General features: G+C 28.1%; 1 protein-coding gene across 2 annotated transcripts; it reads left to right on the top strand.

The window, feature by feature from the left end:
• Positions 1 to 9,232: 9,232 nt before the first annotated feature.
• On the top strand, positions 9,233 to 19,464 carry LOC113551925 (cationic amino acid transporter 2-like). 2 transcript variants are annotated; one of them, XM_026954504.1, is made up of 15 exons: positions 9,233 to 9,368; positions 9,427 to 9,495; positions 10,734 to 10,962; positions 12,340 to 12,468; positions 12,594 to 12,749; positions 13,338 to 13,442; positions 14,899 to 15,054; positions 15,782 to 15,906; positions 15,999 to 16,096; positions 16,213 to 16,352; positions 16,466 to 16,568; positions 16,983 to 17,122; positions 17,367 to 17,533; positions 18,588 to 18,696; positions 18,813 to 18,953. In XM_026954504.1, the coding sequence occupies exons 2-15, from the start codon at positions 9,478 to 9,480 to the stop codon at positions 18,917 to 18,919; spliced, it is 1,782 nt and encodes a 593-aa protein (XP_026810305.1). In that variant the 5' UTR covers positions 9,233 to 9,368; positions 9,427 to 9,477; the 3' UTR covers positions 18,920 to 18,953. The 2 variants fall into 2 exon arrangements, with proteins under 2 accessions (XP_026810305.1, XP_026810306.1); XM_026954505.1 differs by having other exon boundaries at positions 9,239 to 9,495; positions 18,813 to 19,464.
• Positions 19,465 to 23,130: the final 3,666 nt, after the last annotated feature.

Genomic DNA, 23,130 nt, shown 5'->3' on the forward strand with positions numbered 1-23,130 from the left:
TATTAATTATTATTTTATTAATAAAATGTATTATTCATTTTTATCAGTATAATATAAATTGCGGATATTACTAAAACTTTGTTGCTTACTGTTGCATACGGAGTTGTATTAGCACATAGGCACTGTGCCTTGGGCTTACAAAAATAAAATGTGTGGCTATGATTTTTTTCTTTTTGTTACAATTATCTTGTTTTATACTTCTATACGAGAAATAAAGAAATATTAAAATTAATGTAAAATAAATTGTTTTTTATAGTTTTAAACAATTAAATTTATTTTAAATTTGCAGGGGACTTGGAATAAAATAGTTTTTAAGATCTGTTAAAATTATTATTATATAAAAGTTTTGATTTGATTTTTTTTGTTTTTAAAGGATTAACACCGAAATTCAACACTTCCTCTTCTTAACAAAAGGTTCTATATCCATTTTAATAATGGACACCGCAGAGCCGTATTATTAGCTTGTATCAACTAAAAGCACCGCGCTTAGAGCTAATAAGAGAACTTCATAAAGTAGTAACAAAGTATAAGTGGTATTTTTTTAAAACAAATGTACTATAATAGTCTATATTGACGCGGCTACGGCGGTAGGTGATCTGTTGCTCCGCGATGTGCCGGTCACGATTTGTAGACGAGTGACTTAGTGAATAATACCTAATGTCGACACAAAGAATCACACACCTGGTTTAGAGATTAGAGTAAAGTACAACGTTATTTATTATGTCACAAAAAAAAAAAAACAATAGTGTACTACTAGCAGTAGTGCAACAGTGAAACTTTGCACTGACGGCCTTGCCGTACCTACCTCTCGTTTGAAATAGCCTTTCCCGTGCCATTATAAGATCGGTGGTGACCCACCGGGGCAAAGCACGACTTTTCGTTGACTGCATACGAATCACGTCGCTGGTATTTTTGGGGGTTATACTAGTGGCGTCCCGAATTTTTTGTTTTGAGTAAGTACATACCAATTGCGCGTTTTGTACATTTTTTTAAAATTTTTTTTATATTTTAGGTACGCAATTATAGTGTTATACCTTTTTATACGACATGCAATTCGCAGCGCTTGTCGTACTCCATCCTCGGTAGTCCCTCTAGTGACAGGCCCGTGGAGGCATATTAGCATTCTAGGTCTATCTGGGTACTGACTATAATTTTAGCTATGTCGTTTTTGTTGGTTTTGCTTCACTTTATAATCTAAAGTGTTATCTATTATATACAGTATAATATGTTCTAAAATTCCCGTATCACCCATAATATCTCCGTAAAGAAAATCGTTAAATTTAAATGCGTTTTTTACAGTAAGTAATGAGTATGAAAATTTTGATTGAATGGCATAAAATTCAATTTTTTTTTTTAATTCAAAAATTATCAAAAAAAAAAATGTTTATACAATATATTATTTTACAATAAGCGTATACGATGGAGGTAACTAGGGGTTTATTTTTAGTGCGTTAGTACAAGAAAGAATGAGATTAAAAAGGATGGTAGTACAATTATTTTAATTTAGTAGGTCCCGAAACCAAGTACATTTAAGTCACCTTCTGGGGTCACTAGGAATAACGTTGGTGGATAGTTCGGAAATCAAGGGATTGTGATGGTTGCGCAATTTAGAGTTTTTTTAAGTTGATATGTTGTGATGTAAGTATAGATAATGCAGTAGGTGAAAGCGGGGTAAGTCTTTTGATATAGGTAAGAGTTGCCAAGATTATCCAGCGTTCTAATAATTAAGTTTTTTAAATTTGTAAGATAGCCATTTTTTTGATACAATTTTTAACAATTGAAAAAAATATTAAAATTGAATAAAAATTGACCAAGTTATAGAGCCAGTAATGTTTTTAATTTAAGAAAAATTATTTAAAAAACATTATTGTTCTTAGAAATTCAAAAACATTACTGGCTCTATAACTTGATCAATTTGTATTCAATTTTAATAACTAGTTAAAGAATTTGATCAAAAAAATGTCTTACAAATTTAAAAAACTTAATTATTAGAACGCCCAGTAACTTTGGCAGCTCATACCTATATCAAAAGACTTGCCTTATAACCGCTTTCGTCTACTACGTTATATCTACTCACATCACAACTTATCAACTTGAAAAACTCTAAATTTCACAACCATCACAATCCTTTGATTTCCTAGCGACCCCAGAAGGCGACTTAAACATACCTGGTTTCGGGACCTGTTAAATTAAAATGATTGTACTACCCTTCTTTTTAATCTCATTCTCTAGTTCTTATATACTAACGCTCTAAAAACAAATCCCTAGCCTTAAGTACTTCCAATAGGTGCGGCCTCTTATCTCCTGTAACTTAAGCCATGTTACCTCCATCACATATGCATATTGTTAAATAATAATTACAGATTGTGTATTTAATGAATGTTAAAAGAATATTACATAACTATTTTTTTGATAATTTTTGAATTTTTGAAAAAAAAAATTGAAGTTTATGTCATTCAATCAGAAATGCCATACTTATTACTGTAAAATAAAATTTCTCAAGAGATATTAAGGTTGAACCGGATTTTTGGGACAGACTAACAATATAATATGTATATTTTAGAATTAATTGATTATATTACGTACCCTAGTAGTAATTATATAGTATCTATATAATAATAATAAGAAATATGCTTTAAAATATTTGTTGAAAATAATAAATACATAATATGTTAATACTAAGTATAAATAGCTGTTAATGACCTTTAACTATTATATTATTTATATATCTATATTACGACTTACGAGTTTTAATAATCCAATATAATATTAATTTATATAATTTTTATCGTTTTATAAATAAGATATAATGGCGTGCCCAGGAATTTTCGATAGGGGGAGGATTTGTTATAAGAAAAGACAGGATTTAACTGCATTAACAACACAACCAAATTATATATTAAAATGTTATGATTATATTAAAAAAAACATAAAAGTTGAATATTAAATTGCACTATAAAAATTCAAAAGTCATAAAAAAAGCGTTACATTTTTAATTATAATTAAATAAAAAAAAAAATAGATGAATGTATTACTTTTTTGGTATAATTATACAATTTTAATATACGTATTACCTACAACTTTTGTGTGTTTCTAATGCAATTAAATCCGGTCTCTTCTTATAACATATCTCCCCCCCTCGAAAATTTCTGGGTACGCCACGGCATCTTGTTCAGAAAACGATAACAATTATACAAATTATATTGGATTATTAAGAAGACATCGTACCCGCATGTGTTGTCTCCGTCTTACACTCGTAATAATATATTATATATGAATAATATAATTGCTAAAGGTCATTAACTGCTATAACTAGTATCAACCTATTATATACTTACTATTTTAATCAAATTTTATAAAGCATTTTTATTATTATTATTATTATTATTTACATATTATATAATTACTTTTGTTATAGGTACCTGATATAAAACAATTATAAAATATATTATATTATTTAGATTACAAATTAGTTTTATAAAGCTTGGCAAAACCAAACGACTAATCACCCGTAATCTAAAATTATTACCGTTGCCCAGACGGATCCCCGAACGCTAATATGTGGCCAACCAGGCGTTCTCGGAAAGCTTTTCCGAGGCCTTGTCCTGGTGTGGCTCTTCCTGTGTGGCTGCGGTAGACGGTGCCAGCTCCTCGGACGTTGTGCCCTTGTCACTGGTTGGTTTACATCCATCGCTACCAGTGGTGATGGTTGGAGAGAAGGTTTGCTACCGGCCTCAAAGTTCAAAATTGGCGTAGGAAGCTTGGCTAGCCGATGTTGGCTTGCTGCAAGCTTCCTAACCTATTTTTTTTGGAACTTTCTGTACCGTTTCTCACCAGCTGTACTTCTGTCCTCGTCCTTCCCATCGGTTTTAAGGGGTGACCTTGACTTATTGGGGACCAGTGCCAGCTCCCTGAGCGTTACGGGCCCTAAGTCCACTCACCTTTTTGGTCTTTTTGGCCTTTTTGAGTTTTTGTCACGGTGGCTCTGGTGGTGAGATATGTGCAGGCCTTGACGATTGTAGTTGCAGCGTCCTTTTTGGTGGCTGGAGCTACAATGGCCGCTGGATGTCGGCCGCGCGGTCTGCCCAGTCCCTGTAGTAGATAGCCACTCACACCGGGTCCTGCAACAAACGGTGCTTCGGCATCCTAGTGACCTGGGTGTTTATAGGTGGTGCGTCAGGTTCTCTGGATACCATCTCAACCTGGGAGATTGGGTCCTTCACCTTTTGCGAATGAAATGCGTCCATATTTTATAATATACTGCGCGCACTAAACTTGGTGGACGAAGACAGTTAGACTAACCGCTATTACAATTGTAAAATAATAAAACTGTCATCTCGATCGCGCGAATCGTAAACAAAATATAATAATAATAGCATATAGGTTGTTATTGTCGACAAAGCTTAAATTATAGTGATTTAAAATTTTATTTTGATGTCACGATAATGTAATGTAATAATTAAAATTGCTATGCTTGCTCTGACACTCTATAGTAGGCGTCATAAACTAGTGGACCACGAACACTTTTTTTATGACTTTTATCCGTGGATTAGATTTTAAAATGTTTATAGTATAAATAAATAAAAACTATAAGCGTATCATATAAAATTTATAATACAACAAAACATTATTTAAGTAATGGAGAATAATCTGTATTGAACAAATGTATAAATAAATTAATAAATACAAATACCATCGCGCGCTTGACAAACATTGTCTAAAAGTATCAATCTTTTGCCAATCGTACAGACTGCATGTTCTAGTAATCGGAAACATATTCTAAAAACATTTTTTAATTCATTATGAAGTTACTTTAAAACGACTTTCTCAAATGTTTAAATTAATTTCTTAGTTCAATATAACTATTATTTAAAAATTCTTAAAATTCAAAATTTCAAATTAAAATTTAAAGGGTTCAAGTGATCAATTTAAAAAAAAATTGAAAATCATTTTCATGTAGACTTCATGAAGAATTCAAATATGTTTCCTATTACTATAATAGTCTGTACAATTGGTAAAACATAGGTATATTTTGGTAAAAATCACAGCCGTGTGAAATCCCCTTAAATTAAATTCTATTTCGATATTATCGCTAGCAAAACAAAATCGACTAACTACTTTAAAAAAGATTTTGGATTTGGTTTTTGACCTAATATACTTTCTGCATTGGAAATCTAGACACCAATTTGACTACAAATTAAATGAAATAAGAATATGACGTTATTTTTAACCTAACAAGTCACCTATGTTTAGTAAACGATAAAAGTCCTTGAAACTACATTGATATTATTGCCTAACAGTTGATTGCAATAAAAATGTGATAAACCTATTTTTCTATGTAGACATCTATCTAAACTGTGTAGAATAATTTTAACATAAATTTAATGTGACTCTTTGAATAAGTATTATTGTGTCAGGTTTGACTTAACTTATAAAAACGCCGATATGATTTGCTTTATTTAAATGCTTAATATAAGAGTAAATTAACCTATTATCAAACTTATATAAGTTACAACTATAAGGATATTATCTTTATTTGTTCGTTGTTAAATTTTATGGTCTTGTAAAAAATAATTGTTTAAAGTATTTGAATATAATATTATATACAGTTAGGTAGTACTTTCAAATATTTTCAAATTAAATGTATACATTTTTTTAATACCTACCTACTTTATGTTTTAATCAATTAAGCCGAATTTCTTTTAGGTTTTTCATGTTTTTTATTAATTTTATAGATCATTTTCCATTGTATCGTTAGGTTTAGATAATTTTCGGTTGAATATAACTTTTTTACTAGACTTCAATGTTTAAATCGTTTAAAAATTAAAATATTTTAAAAATCTAATGTACAAACAAAAAAAAAATTTAATGTCCTTATTATTACCTTTAAATTAAACGATAAAGCAAATAATTCTTTTATTAAAGTAAACAAGTATCTATAGGTAATAACTCAAAATGTATTCTGCTGAATGCAAATTTGCCATCGTTATGTAGGTATGTTTTCAATGCGGAGATTGTAGGAGTGTGATGGCCAGTGACCACTGCAGATGGGTAATGGTACTTATTTAATAGGCCGTTTTAGAAAGTATTTTTTAGTATTTACTATTTTAAATACGGTCTTGGATGTATTTGTATTTGAAAATCAAATACTTTTGTTTAAATAATTTATCGACTTTGTTTCAATAAGTGATCAATATTAATTATTATCTTTTTTCTAGTCAGAACTCAAAAGTCAAATCATTGAAATGTTGTTATTTCATTTTATTTTGGCCTCCCAAGATAAAAGCGAAATATTATTGATTATTTTCGTTGAAGCCTATATTAGTACCTATATTGTGACGTGAATTATTAGAAACTATAAATGAATGTTTACGAGATACTGGTTTGTGTACATTACAATATATGTACATATATATATATATTATTCTAAGGCAGAAATTTAAAAATTAATTGGTAATTTAATTAAAAAAGCATAGCAACAGACGACATTCTTCGAATTAAAAATATGAAATATTATTTTATTAAGTACACATAAAATATCTACAATAATGTATAATACCTATACTCTATAGCTTGTAAGTTGTAGGATATCTGTACAGTCTGCAGCAGGTGCCAGGTACCTAGACTAGAAATTAGTTGTTTATTACCAATAGTATCAGTAACTATCTGGTGTATATGAGTATATGTTTAATGTATTAAGATAAGTATTTGCATTCGTTCTTAAATACTTTTCGAAAAAAGTACTTTAAATACTATTTAAATACTTTTTAATCTGATGTATTTGTATCTCTATTTAAATACAAATGAAAAGTATCTTTTTACAAGATTGTTGATAGCTGGTGTTCAATATGTGCCGATAACGATAATAATAATATTATATAAATCCCCCCCCGCGAACATGTTCAGTGGGGCCAATTATCTTCTTGAAGAATAAATAAAAATAAAAATATATATATATAATATATATACGTAAACATATATTATCGCTAGATTTCCGTATTATTTCTTCAATACATTCCTATTGTAATTATTAGTTAAATTATTGGATAGTATATTGTGTAAATGGTAATGACAATGTAAATGAACATTGAACACACTCACATACACGGTCCACGTAATAATGTTGTATTACTGATTTTTATAATAGTTTACCTATATTATACCGAGTATATTGCACTGTATATTGCACATCTATGGGAATTTCCCTATTCGGGCTACGTAATGAATTGATGAGCTTATAGTAAGTTAAGACATATATTTCCCAGTTTGTATAATAAGTGCACTTATTACATGTAATGAATCGGTATAATAGGTGTATACTCGTAACTCGTTAATCATAAGTGTGCGTTATATTTTTGTATTGTTATGTAAACTGTAGGAGATGTGTATTATAGATTATACTCAGTAAACTTGTCTGTATATTGTACGTTTGACAGTCAACATTGTATGCAAATAAGCGCTCACTATAGCACTAATTAATAAAATCATATCGACAAGTTAATCTACGTATTATTATTATTATTATTAATAAAATGTTATTTATTTTTATTGTATACGTTTCGCCGAGTGTACGGCTCAAGTAGGTACGTCGAGCACTTAAGTTTTAGGCGTAAAATATTGAAGGTTTCTTTTGATTACCTATACTTTAGTTTGTTAATCAGTTTTTTTATTATCTCTCTATTAAATGATTATAGTTTATGAATATAAGACGCTTTTGATCTGAATACTGTATATATAGTATAAGTTCAGTTATATCGTATATATACTATATACTATATATTATCATACACGTGGTATATTCATTATTTCGATTCATGTACTGAATAAATAGTAAATTATAAAATATAATACCAACGTTCGCTAAATTTAGTTAGACCAAAAAGTCATAATAAAGAGAAAGTTGTGTACATTCATTACATACAAATTTTACTCTATAGTTTAGGTTAGATTACTGCTTTATTTATACCTACTTTTTATTAGATAACGATGAAATGTATAGATTTTGTAGTTTATACATAGCATGTAGTACCTATGTACTAACTATTAAGTACACAAGAGTGTTTAATGAAAACGTTATTAACTTAAAACAAATGTAGGTATACTTAAAAATTAAAATAGTAAGATATTAACGATGGATCGAAATTAGCATCGTGAAAATCCGCAAACACTCCAAGTAAATAGCAAGTGCCATTGCCGGCATATGTGCATTTGGGATTCATCAATTTCGCCAAACCATTTTTAATAATTGACAAAGGTTGTTGTAATCAATGTGATTTTGCCAATATCGATTTTATTACGAAGTTATTACCTAACCTAACTCGAGATTGAGCAACTATTTTTTATGTCTACAAAATGGCCAATTAGTAACTAAGAAATGTATGAACTTCCCGAATAAAAATAATAAATCGTAATTTTAAAATTGGAAAGTGTATCGTTGTAAAACGACCTAACGTAGCCACATAGGCAACTACCAATTTTAATATTGGAAATATATTATATAGTTCATAATAATGTATTAATATTATTATAAATTAATCACATATAATTATTATTGGATCCACGCCATTTAGGTTTTTATTGATATTTTAACTTTGGTATATGTTATGAAAAATATTATATATATTAAATATTATTTGATTTGATTTAAATATGTAAATATTTCTGGTATTTTGTAATTATGTACTCTATTAAGTTTATTTTTTTTTCGTCTATGCTTATAGATCATATAATAATTAGGACGGACATATTAAGGCTCTTAAGGGAACCGGTCTTGCAACTGACCTGTTATTTGGAATGAGTTTTAACTTTTAATTAATTTTATAGGTATACTTACATCGTACACATTTAAAGTCCTATTGTTTATATGCATTTTTGCTGCATTGACATCACGTGGATTTCTTGTAATAGTTTGGTTTTTACGATATTATTATTCATCAATTAGATTTCTATTTAATAAATAAAATACATTTAAATTTTATTTTACGATTTTATATCGAACACCGAATAATATAACGTTGTTAGTATGCAGCCACATAAAATTAATTGGCATAAGAAAGGGGGTTATCCTAGTTAAAATAACATAGGTACGAATGCATTTATACATCAGGATTTTCGTTTTCAAGGACAGGTATCGTCGTTCGTCGTTGATGGTGTCAATGGGCGATGGCCAATCACGGCCTTACGTTGAACGTGCTGGTGCCGTCAGCTGAAATTGGTCTTATTACCAGTCGAACGATGGATCGCGGAACGTGAATAGTGACGTTGAGTGTGGACCGAATATCGGAAAACATTTCTTGTACAGACCATACCGACATTGAATTCCTTCGGTATTCTTAAAGAATTATAGTATTTACTATCTTCTGACAATTGTGAGATTGTATACATTTATCAAGATACGTTTTATTATTATTTGTAATCCGTTCGTAGGTCAGTTGTTAGCACAGATTGTTTTTGGAATCGTTTTGGAAAGAACAGAAAATGACCGGTTCCTGGACTGTAAGTATTTGAAGTGGTTGCGTTTTCTACTTGATCATCGTTTGTTGTTATGTCTTATTTAGGTAGAACGTCCTATCGTAATAAGGTCATAAATCATAATAAATAGTAAATATCTATTATAAATTTTAATAAATTAGGTTTTTTTAATACTTGTTCTATAAAAAATACAAAAATAAAATGTGCATAAATAACTTAAATAATTCCATACCGTCAGCGATGAACGACGATAACTACTATTCTCGAAAACGAAAATCCTGATATAAGTGCATTCATGTGTTATTTAATCTAAGATACGCCTCTTAATGTTGTATAAACTGGCTGTAGCTGTCTATTAACAATTAAATACTTTTACTTTTTAGTATAGGTATGCAAATCTATATTTAAATTATTTTCTAATAAATACTGTAAATAAAATGAAATAAAAATCGTAAGTTCGAACGAAAAGCATATCACGATTCTGATTCTGTACAGAAAGCTGATAATTATATAATATATACCGATATCCAAGTATTAAAGTGTTGACAGAAGAGTTAAGCAAAAGTATAATGTAATATTTATGAAAGTAAAACAATAAAAAAAAAGTAAGAGTCGAGATGAAAAAAAATAGTAACAAAAGTGGAAATAGTAAAAATTCCATACAATTTTTGGATCATTTGGTATCACAAATAGTAAATTTTCAAAATTTTATTGTTAACTGTTTACATAGGTAGTGTTTTGATTAATTTTGTCACAAAAAAATTCAACAATTTAAGAACTGAATTATAATATTATGGATAATCGTTCATACTCACCTCAAGTTCTTATAGTCATAATCAGATCTTCCGATCCCCACTGCTGATATTACGTCACATTTAACCTTCAATTATATAATAATTAGTTCTAAGGCCTTTCCCTGTGTATTACCTACTTGTAGGTAATTATTATTATATTAGTATTCTTTAATTAAATTATCATGGAGATATATCGTATCAACGTTTCCTTAATAAATAAGTAAATAGATAAATTAGGCGATATTATTTTATGATAGGTTTTCATGCGTAAAGTTTGCATGATATTATGATAATGAAAAAAATATGTGTGGAATTTATAAACAAATTAAACACAAAGAATTTAATATAACTGAAATGTATATATACATATATATTTTTTATATAATCTTATAAAAGATAAATAATGTTATTTTTACTTAGCAAAACGTAAGATGTAATAATTAATTGTTAATATTTTTTTCCTCGTAGAAAACCGTTTACGAAAAACTCAGTCGAAAAAAAACGTATGTGGAAGAAATCGGAGTCGATAAAGACAAATTTAAACGAGTGTTGAACGTCGTGGATTTGACCGCATTGGGCACCGGTTCTACGTTAGGATGTGGCGTTTATGTGTTGGCCGGAACAGTAGCAAAATCGGTTGCTGGCCCGGCTGTTGTATTGTCTTTCATATTGGCTGCAACCGTATCTTCGTTTTCAGGTAGGTACTCGAATTTATTATGCAATCAGTTACTGTAGAAATTCACTTATGTTTATGCGTTTTTATTCATAGTTTTGTGAATGATGAGAATTTTTTATCTATATTTCTGCCCCTTTTAGCGTTAAACAAAAACGTTCTCACGTCCTAAGTAAAGTTGTACGTTATCTACCTTCTACCCAACCCCAATCTTAGAAAAAATCTACCACTGACAGCTATTTAGACGAAAAAGTTTTTAAGAAATTAAGAATTTAAGGACACTTAACTAAGCTACATTACTATGTTTTATCTTTTTGTCAATAATTTGAAAATTTTTTATCGTTTTTATAATATTGATAAGGTTATCAGAAGCATAAATTCAACCAAGGGTGTAGCCAGGGAGGGTTCAGGGTTCAGACTCCTTCTCGAAATTTTTTCTTGAAATAAGATTAAATATCTTTAAATGCCTATTATATTTAAAACTTGTATAATATAACATATTTATACTCTAAACCCCTCCAAAATTTTTTTTCTGGCTATGGCCTTGAATTCAACAATCAATGACTTTAAACTATAAACAAAACAAAACTGAAAATAATATTAAAACAATTCAGTAATTATTAAATAATATAACAATAATCTTTATTTAGTATTCTTTATTAGTCAGTATGTATATTTTAAAAAGTTAAACGATCATTTTGATTTTTGAGTAATGGAAAAATAGCAATAGTTTAAATCGTAATAATATCATATACAATAATAGTATTATCTAAGCAAGTAGCAACATTTTGTTGTATACAAAATAGTATTTTGTTAACTGTGATTATCATAAATTTTTTCCCGGTCACGATAACATAAATTAAATTATATTTTATAAATAACGTTGTGTTATGTTGTTTACATAAAACCGTAATAGTATAATAAATTATGTTCATATTTCTTGATTGACAAATAACAATAAACGATGTTGTTTGTAAGTTTGGGACAGCAATACTGCTGTCCTATAACTTCTTCAAAATTCATCCACTCGGACAGTGTTAGGTACCCCCTCATCAACGTAAATATATTAATGTTTCAAACCAGAAATGATACATTCAACTTATTGTATACCACCCACGACACGACGATCCTCGTCAACTCATTGTACATATTTCCTATCTATACTTTTATGTACGAAAACAATAAATGCATCACACGGTTATAGGTACCTATTATAAAAGGCGTTGTATATTAAGTTCTATGTTTAACCATTGATTATAAATACAATGTATTTATAATCAATGGCTTAACGAAACTGTGTATATTCCACTATTGTGCTTACGTGTTTAATGTGTGAAGCTACCGTGCAAGGCCAACTACATGAATTTTATCAGTTTAATTTAATCTCCTTTTGATTTCTAGGTGTCTGTTATGCTGAATTTGCTAGCCGGGTTCCCAAAGCGGGATCCGCATATATTTATAGTTATGTGGCGGTAGGAGAATTTATTGCGTTCGTCATTGGTTGGAATTTACTACTGGAACACACAATCGGTTCGTTGCAATTTATTTATTTTTAAATAATAAATATGACAGTTATTGGTTATTACCAACGATTATTTATTCTAGCTCGTAGTATGACTAATTTTCAGAGCAATGATTTTTGAACTTTTTTTTAGGTACCGCTGCTGTTGCCAAAGCAATGAGTAATTATTTGGATTCTTTACTCGGAGATCCTCAGAAAACGTTTATGAAAAAACATTTTTCAATACACATGGATTTTTTGGGAGAATATCCGGACGTTGCATCATTTTTGTTTATTATGTCTATCGCTTGTAAGTTCATATTTTTATCATCAAAGTAACGCAAGCTATAATCTTATTGTAAAAAAAAGTATATTTTTAACACTTTGAAGTAAAAAACAATAAAACTGAGCATTTCATCGTGTCATGCTATCTTCTTTTAAGAAGAATGAGTAGGTTACCATACATAAACATATCTATTGTACTGTAAAAGGTCGATAGAAAACAATATTTAACAATATTATTTTTGAACTAGAAGGTTAAGTAGGTATGTTAAAATTAATATAAATGTTCTTTTTATTTTACTTGATAGTTTATAATAAATCACTGATGATTTAATTAATTAATTTTCAATTATCCACTTTATCATATTATACATTAGAGTGTGTATCATGAAGCGAGTATTACAAAAATTAATATAAAAATAATGATAAGAATTTTAAATTTTAAAGCTGTTGCTATACATGGACTATTTTCGTAAGTTGAATGGTTTTAAATTTTTTTTTTTATATGACTGATAGGATTAACGTGACACGATGGAAGTATATTATATATATTTTTTTTAATATAGTTGAAGTTAAAAATAACTATTGTTTGATTACATTTCTTGTTAATTTACAGTGGTCGTGGCCTGGGGTGTTCGTAAATCATCAACTCTGAATAACCTATTTACTACGTTAAATTTACTGACTGTTTGTACGGTTATCGTTAGTGGATTTTATTTTGGTATGTATTTAATATGTATAAGTTTTAAGTATTATAATTATTATGAAGAAAATATGGTTAGGTTTGAAATACATTTCAATATTTAAAACGTTTAGGTGATTTATCTATATTACACTACTTCATTAATCCCACCGGTAAAATGTATATGTATGTACAAATATATAGGTACACGATTAAACAAACTTGAGTCAGTATATCTTGTTAATAATATTTAATATTAAACCAAGAACCAATTTCAAACATAAAAAAAAAATAATAGTTAAAATATGCTAAATAACAATAATAGTTATATTATTAGGTAACATTAGGAGTCAATAGACTACAATAATAATTTTGACGTGGGTTTATTATAGATTAAATTAATTACAATTTTCATTTATATTTTTTTTATAGCAATATACGTAAGTCATCTTACATTATGTTTGCATTAATCATAATAATCGTTAAAACGTTTAAATACATTTTATTACTAAACCAAAATATATCATCAATAATATTTCTTTTGCCACCCTATTCTGGTAATAATCATATGTGTGGTGCAATATAGTTATGTAACATATCACATTATTACTATTGTGAAACATGTCATAATAACTCTGTATAATATTGAATACATTTTCCCAAGTCGTCGGTAAAGTAATAAATTATATTTACTTCAAACGGTTTTTTTATTTTCTACTACACTCGACAAAACTGAATAATATATTATCTTGTAAATATTAACTCAAAATCCTTTCACATTCCCCATATTTGTTTTTATCTGTAATTTATACAAAATACTGGGCCATATCAGAGATAGTTTATTTTTAAATATAACCACTTGATACTAAAATCATTTTGGAGTTAATCTAATTAACTAACATTACACTTACATTAAAATCGTATTTTGATCATAAGTATTGAATTGTATAAAGCATATTGAAAAAATTATCTAAATATTAATACCATACCAGCTTACTATATTTATCATTTATAAGAAATTAATATTTTTTCCGGGTTCGTGTGCGTTCCGTGTCTATTACTCATGTACTTAGACTTAATTATAGTGTTGAGATAACAAATAAAAATTAATTTCAATTTCATATAAATATGTTTAGTTTATGTTTTAGTTAGTTATTGTATAATAAGCAAACAAAACATTTACGTTAGATATATGTATATTATTACATTTCCATACTATACTGAAAAATTAAAAAAAAATATTTTAATAAAGAAAAACTTACGATTACAACCAGGAAAATATTAGTATTATAGTGATGCCAATTAAAATAACTACTATAGTACCTATTTTCTTCAATACCTATTATTTTTTTTTTTACAATTTTCTGTATTCACAAATATTTTAAAAACACAATAGCGTTCTATTTTATTTACCTGAGGTATCTACCACATTTAAGTATTTATTCCACCTCACCTTATACGTGTGAAAGAAACTGACCAGTCGATTTTGTTTTAGCGAATTTATCAAATTGGTTCATCGATAAAAATGATATCCCGCCTGGAGTAAACGGTGGAAATGGTGGATTCTTGCCGTTTGGCTGGACTGGTATGGTCGCTGGAGCTGCGAGGTGTTTCTACGGGTTTATCGGTTTCGATTCGATCGCTTCAACTGGTTAGTATTAATTTTTCATATAAAACATGAGAATTTCCTCACATTATGTAAATTAATATTATAATATAACAATCATTATTCATTAATAATAATAATAATAATAATAATAATAATACAATCTCTGTCATGAACAAAATATGTCATTATAGGTGCGCGTTTAATATAATACCTATTTAATAATGATTACGAGTGTGAAATGCATCACGTGCAATTTGAATCTTGAAATATTTGAACGAAATACTAATTTTATAAATTAAACATTTTGAATAATATAAATATGTTATGCGGTATGATTGTATAACTGATGAATGGGTTAATTTCTATTTCTTAATTCTTATATAATTAATACTTATAAGAGACACGAGTGTCGATTATGAAATCATAGTGTTATTATTTGATATTATATAAGTTAATAAGTAAAATATTTGTAGAGTTTTATAAAAACTTAAGAAAAAAATACAATATCTTCGGTAAAAATTGTGTAAATATTAAATACTTACTGTAATTTTAAATAAATTCTGTATCACATGATTTAGCATTGATTCAACCAAACATGAGTAAGGATGATGACTAAAATAATTCTGAAATATTAGTATATTTTAATTTTGATTTTTAATTAAAATTAGGTACTTTTTTTGAAACCTATCATAATATTATAATGTACGCGCGCATTTATAACACGTCTTTATTTTGTAATGAGATCATCACTGACAATATTATTGTTTAGGCGAAGAAACGAAAAACCCCAAGAAGACCATCCCGTTGGCGATCGTTTTGACGCTATTCAACGTCACGGTCGCGTACTCGAGCGTAGCGTCGGTGTTGACGCTGATGTGGCCGTATTACGATCAAGTATAATACTCTCATAATATCTATAACTATATTTTAAGGGTTTGGATCGCTTCGATCCGCGACGACATTAAGTGGTGACCACGTTGTTTTAGGATCCGAACGCACCCTTACCGGTTATATACGAAAACCTGGGAATGCCTGTACTGAAATATTTGGTCACTGGAGGTGCGGTTTTTGCACTTTTTACCACGTGAGCAGTTATAATTTTAAATTTAAACGACGGCGAATACGCGTCATATTTAATAATATAATAATATAATAATACAATTTTGAGTCGCCATCGTCTTTATTTCATTCGTTTTGAAGCTTGATAGGATGTCTGTTCCCGATACCGCGTATCCTGTACGCCATGTCCAGTGACGGCCTGCTGTTCGGTTTCTTGTCGAAGATCAACGAGAAGACCAAGACGCCGTTCATAGCCGCCATAATCTGTGGCGTCTGTGCAGGTATATGATCGATCGCCCGACACGAGCAGTCCGTTTATTTTGCTAATAATATTATACTTATGCTGTAATAATATTATTATTTTATTTTCAATATCGTTGTCGTTTTTTCGCAGGGCTGTTGTCGACCGTATTCAATCTCGAGCAGCTCGTTGACATGGCGTCCATCGGAACGCTTCAATCGTACATGATCGTTTGCGTCTGCGTTCTGATCCTAAGGTGTTTATTATTATTTACTAACATAACATTACAACGTTTGCAATATTAGACTTGGGTATCAGACATTTTTTTTTATTAAATATACAGCAGTACCGTAGCCAGGATTTTTTTTTCGGGGGGGGGGGGCTTAATTTTTGATGGCCTGCCACTATGACAGCAAATTAAGTTTGCACTGTATTCCTGACAATATAATTCATGTAATTATGCATATTATTAAATTCAGATTGAGTAAGTGTGATTAGAGCGGCGTTGCTTTATCCTCACAAATGGTAATTAAATTAATAAAATTATTGTCGAGTCTGACATTTTGGGGGGAGAGCTTGAGCTCGGAAGTCTCCCTGGCCATGGCATTGATATAAAGCATTCGGTTTGATTCAAATATTTTAACTGTAATATGAAACGCGTTATTTTCAGGTATAGAAATACTAATTTGTACAGCCGGGATTCAGATGAGCCTGAAGTGTATACGATTGCCATGTGGTTAAATGTTTCGAATTCAAATATTACCAACAAGGATACACAATACGTATCGAGAGTATTGATAACCATTTTCTGTACGTTGTTATTAAATAATTAAAAATTCCAATTAACTATAATTCAATAATTGTGTCATGCGCGCGTATATAGCTTGAAGTTTTAAAACAGTTTAATCGTTTCAGTATGTCATTTTATTTTAATATTATTATTATAATATTAATAACTTTTTCCATTTTTCTAGTTTTATACACGATGACAAACCATATTTTATACTTTATATTAACTCGTATAATAATCATAATCGATTGAAATTTGTTACAGCTATCACTGCGTGCATATTTTGCATTTGCGTAGTAAATTGGGATTCTCATCAAGGCACTGTTCGATTAATACTGAGCTTCATAATTGGTTTGACGGCCATTATATTATTGGTTGTTACGTTGATGTTGAACAGACTTCCACAAGCAATTGAAAGTTTACCGTTTAAGGTGAGAATATTTCTTATTTCCGTATGCTAATCATTTTGACGTACGAGAATAAAAATTAAATACGTACATTTTTTTAGTTATTAGTACTTTATTATAAATTTCAGCGTTCTATACAGCGACCACATAGAGTGGTCACCGCTGAACAAACCCTTTTCGTCTTCTCTTATTTCTTATTTATAGTAGAACTCCGATTATCCGGACTAATTAATGTCAAGGGTGGTCCGGATAAGCAAATATCCGGATGATTGAAGTATGATATATCAAAAGTTATGTAATTGTATGAATATATTGTATATATGTATTTATTATTAATAAATATGTAATATAATTTAAAATTCGTAACCATAAACAAATAATTTTAATATATATATAACTGAAACAAAATAAGCCTTAATTATAATATGTGACATAGTTTTAAATCAAAAAAAAGCTTTTTTTTCTCGTCCGGTTAATAGGACGTCCGGATGATTGGCGTTTGGCGTTCAGATAATCGGAATTCTACTGTATATATAATTGTTATTGGCCTACTAATATTCACTAAAACTGATTGTTAAATTTGATTACTTATTAGATAATTATTTTCTTAATTTAGTCTTACATGTATTTGCAGTCATTTTCAAAGTGGGCGATAGCGCCTCCCTGTGGGTGTTGATAGTCTTTAGGGGGGCCCAAAGACTACTGTTTTTAAGATACAATACAGATGGTAAGCTTAAAACATTTTGGGGACTGAACAATATTTGATTCTCGAAGTGGACGATGGATAAAATAAGTTTGAGAACCTATGATCTAATGTATAATACAACGGTATAGTTTTTAATATAATAAATATATGGTTCGACCGTATTATTACTGACTTACCTTGAAATATCTAAAATAATGTTATACGATAATAATTATGTGACACAATTATTGTCAATTACCTATACACTGTATAATTCCGTACATCATATACATACAACTATATACTATTAGGTATTTAAATACAAATTTAGAGATAATTAATTTTTTATAATTGCCTTACATTGATAATTAAAAATTGTTTTCTTGTTTTCAGGTGCCTTTTGTTCCTTTTGTACCATGTTTGAGTATAGTTCTCAATTTGTATCTGATGATGGAATTAAATTTCAAAACGTGGATTAGATTTGGCATATGGCTAGTAATAGGTATGTATAAACTTTTCAGACAAAACAGATATTATGAAATACTTAAATAATAATAAAGTGCTATATAATCATATTATACAACTATGAAAATAAATATTTTTTCTTTTATGTTACAGGTTTGTTGATATATGTGTTCTACGGTCTGCAACACAGCATAGAAGGCGTCAAAGACCAGACGACTAAAATCGAAGATGGCAAAAATGAACAAAAAATCTCCAACTAATTTATTCCCATAATAAAATGTAAAATCTTGCATTTACGTTTATTGATTTGTATTATTATTTATATGATCATGACTATTAATAGCGTTTAAATCAGACGCAATTTACCGTAATAAAATATTACGAGTGCCTACCTAATTTTTTTTTTATTGCTGTTTAAGTTTTTTTTTATTTTTATTTTTATTATTATTATTATTTTTTTTTTAACACTTAAATTAAACATAAGTCAAGAAAACCCCCGATTCTTATTTAATTTATAGTTTATATTATTTTATATCTATTATTATCATATTATAACATTATATAACGTTTAGAGGTTTTAATTCTCAGAAATTCCAAGTTTCTGTATGAACAGCTATATAATAACCCAAAGAGATATAATTTTAAAAGCAAATCATAGCAGATTAGACAGCTTTCTTACGATATAGAGTTCTGTTCGAACAAGTCGTCTCTTCTTAATTATCAATTAATTTATTACTATTGTAAAAAACTGCTTATCTTACAGACTACAATATACTAATAAAATTAACAATTAACATTTTTTTCATATTTTGGATGTTGTTAATTGTATATTTGTGTTAATACTGTAAATATGTTATTAAAACTTACACCTTTTTAATTAACTAAAAAAAAAAAAATTGGTCATGTTAAGTATGCGATCAACGTTGTTTTTTGAATATAGTATTTTTTTCGCTATCAATATATTTTTAATTTTTAAATTTATTTAAATAAGTATAATTGTTTATGATTATGAGTAAAAAATACGTGTTATTACACAATTATTTTAATTATAAAAATATTTTATATAATAAAAATTATTAATTCGTCATTTTCCGCAGGGAAAATATAGTAAATATTTTAAAAACATCCATTAATCAAAAACATGGTCTGGTGATACACAATAGAATCTAACGGGTAAAAGATAGTAGCATATACTATTTTCACATGAATAATGAAATAAAAACAAATTACCACAAATTAATTAAGTTTATTAACGTTCAGAATTTTTTTAAAAATTTTTTAGAAATTTAAAATTTTTAGAAAATTGAATTAGCTCTAAAAGTTTAAATACCTAACAATTATGTTTGTGCGACATTCATGTTTCAAACAAAGCAACTATTTTTTTTGATGAATGTGTATTAATTACTTTTTTATTCAATAATATTTTGCGTGTATCCAGTAGTACAGGTCAGTGAGTGGAATTTGAAATAATTTCAAGTAAGAGGGTGTTGCTACAAAATCTGTGATACCGCGTCTGACAATATCTAGTAAATTTGAGGACCAGCTCTCTAAACAGAGAACGTCTATTATTATATTTACATAAACTATCATATGTTATGATCGTCTGCGGATATCTCCCCACGTATGGCGTAAAACTAATGTTACATATTATATCGATGGTACGTGTATACATGTGTCGAATGTCCGGTCGTGGTTGAGATTGTTGTACAAAAATACAAAATACCACTTAGTTTATTATAGTTGTTAGTTATAGTATTATAATTTAATATAGCTGTCATATGATGTACCTCAGGCGCGGATCTAGCTGACATAAACGGGAGAGGCAGATTATAAATATTTATACATAATTACTATTTACCTATACTGTTAAATACGAGTATAATATATTTGTAACATATACATGCAACAGTACTTAATGCGACGATTTCTTATGAATAATTATAATGAATACTTTTTTTCACGAGCTCAATTGTAGGTCTTTATTGAATTATTTACAACTTAAAATTACCCTTTTATTATCAAATACCTTTTTTAACATTTCACAATAAAATTGTATGTACAAATTACAATATCAAAACATGCATTAGTTACAAATCATATAACAAAGTCTAATCTTCTGTTTACATAGGATAACACAAAATATTAAATTTAAATAACACATTTTGATACAGCCAATGGGGGGGGCCTATCACCCCCCACTGGATCCGCGCCTGATGTGCCTATTTTTAAGTTAAAGATATCTATCCATAGGCCCACGGTCCATTTGATGTCATCTATAATAGAAATATAATAATATTTATAATATGTACCTATATAGAATATAGATATTCAGATATATAATTTGTATTTTTTTTTTGTATTTTTTTTCTATTTCGGATAATGATTGACCCGATGAATTTAATTTAAAATTGCCATACGCATAAATCGTTCTTATTGATTAGATTTATTTCAATGGTATATTCCATAAGACATAACCAAATTCTATGATGGAACGAAAACGAACTGAGGTAATAAATAAAATGTGTTGACACTCTGTCTACATAATTCCACATGTTCGTTTGATAAAATTTAAGTTCCTGTATGCTGTAGTAGTTTAGTACACATAGACTTTATATAGTTATCAAAAAATATATTATATATTATTAAAGATTATTTTAAGTTGTCGTATCTAACGCTGAAAAGTAAAGTCATCAATACAAATATATTTTTTAATATGAATGATCAATATTATTATAATTTAAACATTTTTTTTTTCATTTTACCTAATTATTGAATTAATCTAAATCTAATTAATATAATAAATAATTTTATTTATATTAATTTAATGTATATTGTGAAAAATGAATTATTAAAAAAATATCTGGAATAGACAGAAACGAACAAAAACAGATGCAGTATCTATTATATTAAAAGTTGAAACAAGTGAAGGTGAGCAAACATTTTTGGTAATCGATTAATTAACCTATTAATACAATATTATTATCTAATTTATTTAGTGCGTTCATTCATAAAAAGTACGATTACAACGATTACATAATAATTTCTAAAGATATTCCAAGATCACGAGTATGTCTCGCAGCTTGACGAGATAAAGAACTCATTGTTACTTTTGATATAAACGGTATATTTTTTGTTAGCTACTTCAGAGTTATATTGAAAAATTATTGAAAATATTTGTATCGTTTTGGTATGTTATATCGAACGAAGTGACATTAATCGACAAAGAAAATATGAGATATACTTATTTTTTATAATAATTATTTAGTGACATGAAATAATATAATATATTAATTATTAATATCATGAGATACGTTATTTTTCGTAAGTAATTTATTGTTTTTGTTGATTGTGTTATTTTAGATTGTAAAGAATACACCTTTTTCTAGTAAAAAAATGTTCCAATCATAAACTTAGAGAAAAATTTCTGGTAATAAATTTGATTTAGTTTGTGTTTTATTAAGAAGTCAAAAATAGAAAGTTCCCAGTACCTTACAAAATAATTAAGAAAAAAAAGTTTAAAGTTACGAACAGTTTTATAAAAAATCAGATTAAAAATGTATCCTTATTTTGTTTATAGTAATTCAAATACAAAAACCCGTAAAAACTTGAGCTCTCAAATGTATTTCTAAATATTTAAATTTAAAGATATGATGAAATTTTCAAAATATTTTGATCTTTTTATAAAAATTTGTAATCCATGACTTTTTTTTAATTGTTTTAGACTTATATTTGAAAACATTTTTGTTTCTCAGTAAAAAATTTATATATGTATTATGTGATTTTTCACAAATTGTTCTCAAATCGCAATTAAAAAACGTCGAAAATACGTTGTCTCAATTTTATTTATTTCAAATTTTTTCAAAATATTGTTAGTTTATAAATATATTTTTTTAACAAATCTATTACAGTGACCTATTTAAAAACGAGATACACTTGACTTTGTGTCTAATATACAATGGAACGGTTATCTACGTGTACATTTTTTTCGTTATTCATTTGTAATCTTATTAATTATATATGTATAGTCGTATTCGGGTACCTTAATTGTAGATTTTTTTTTTTGATTTACTGATATTTACTAACGAATAGTGCATAATATAATTATCTTACATTCCAATACAAATTTATATAATATAATATATATTATTGCGAAAGCAAATAACAATAATGACAACGTGTATTATTGTATAGAGTCACGAGATTAACAAGTCAAGCACGTTTTAATGCCTAAGTGGCTAAATAGGCAAGTTTATAATTTTTTTTTTTTTTTTTTGTATTTTTGGCGTGTTTGTTAAATATTGTTCAACTTTATCTATATTTATTAAGAAAAAATTAAGTGTTTAATCATATCGGAATTTATTTTTTATAAAATTATACTTAATGAAAAATAGCCCCATTTCAGATTCTGAGTAAATCTGCAATAGGTGACCCTGTTATATGGACGACATTTTCGGGGGGAGGGCAGAAATAA

The sequence above is a fragment of the Rhopalosiphum maidis genome, chromosome 2 (genome assembly GCF_003676215.2).
Source record: "Rhopalosiphum maidis isolate BTI-1 chromosome 2, ASM367621v3, whole genome shotgun sequence".
NCBI lineage: Eukaryota > Metazoa > Arthropoda > Insecta > Hemiptera > Aphididae > Rhopalosiphum > Rhopalosiphum maidis.

What these genes read in the sequence shown, in the direction of transcription:
- LOC113551925 (XM_026954504.1), top strand. An exon ending in CGTTAGTGGATTTTATTTTG is followed by an intron (nt 13,443 to 14,898) that starts GTATGTATTTAA and finishes ATTTTGTTTTAG; the next exon opens with CGAATTTATCAAATTGGTTC. An exon ending in TGGCATATGGCTAGTAATAG is followed by an intron (nt 18,697 to 18,812) that starts GTATGTATAAAC and finishes TTTATGTTACAG; the next exon opens with GTTTGTTGATATATGTGTTC.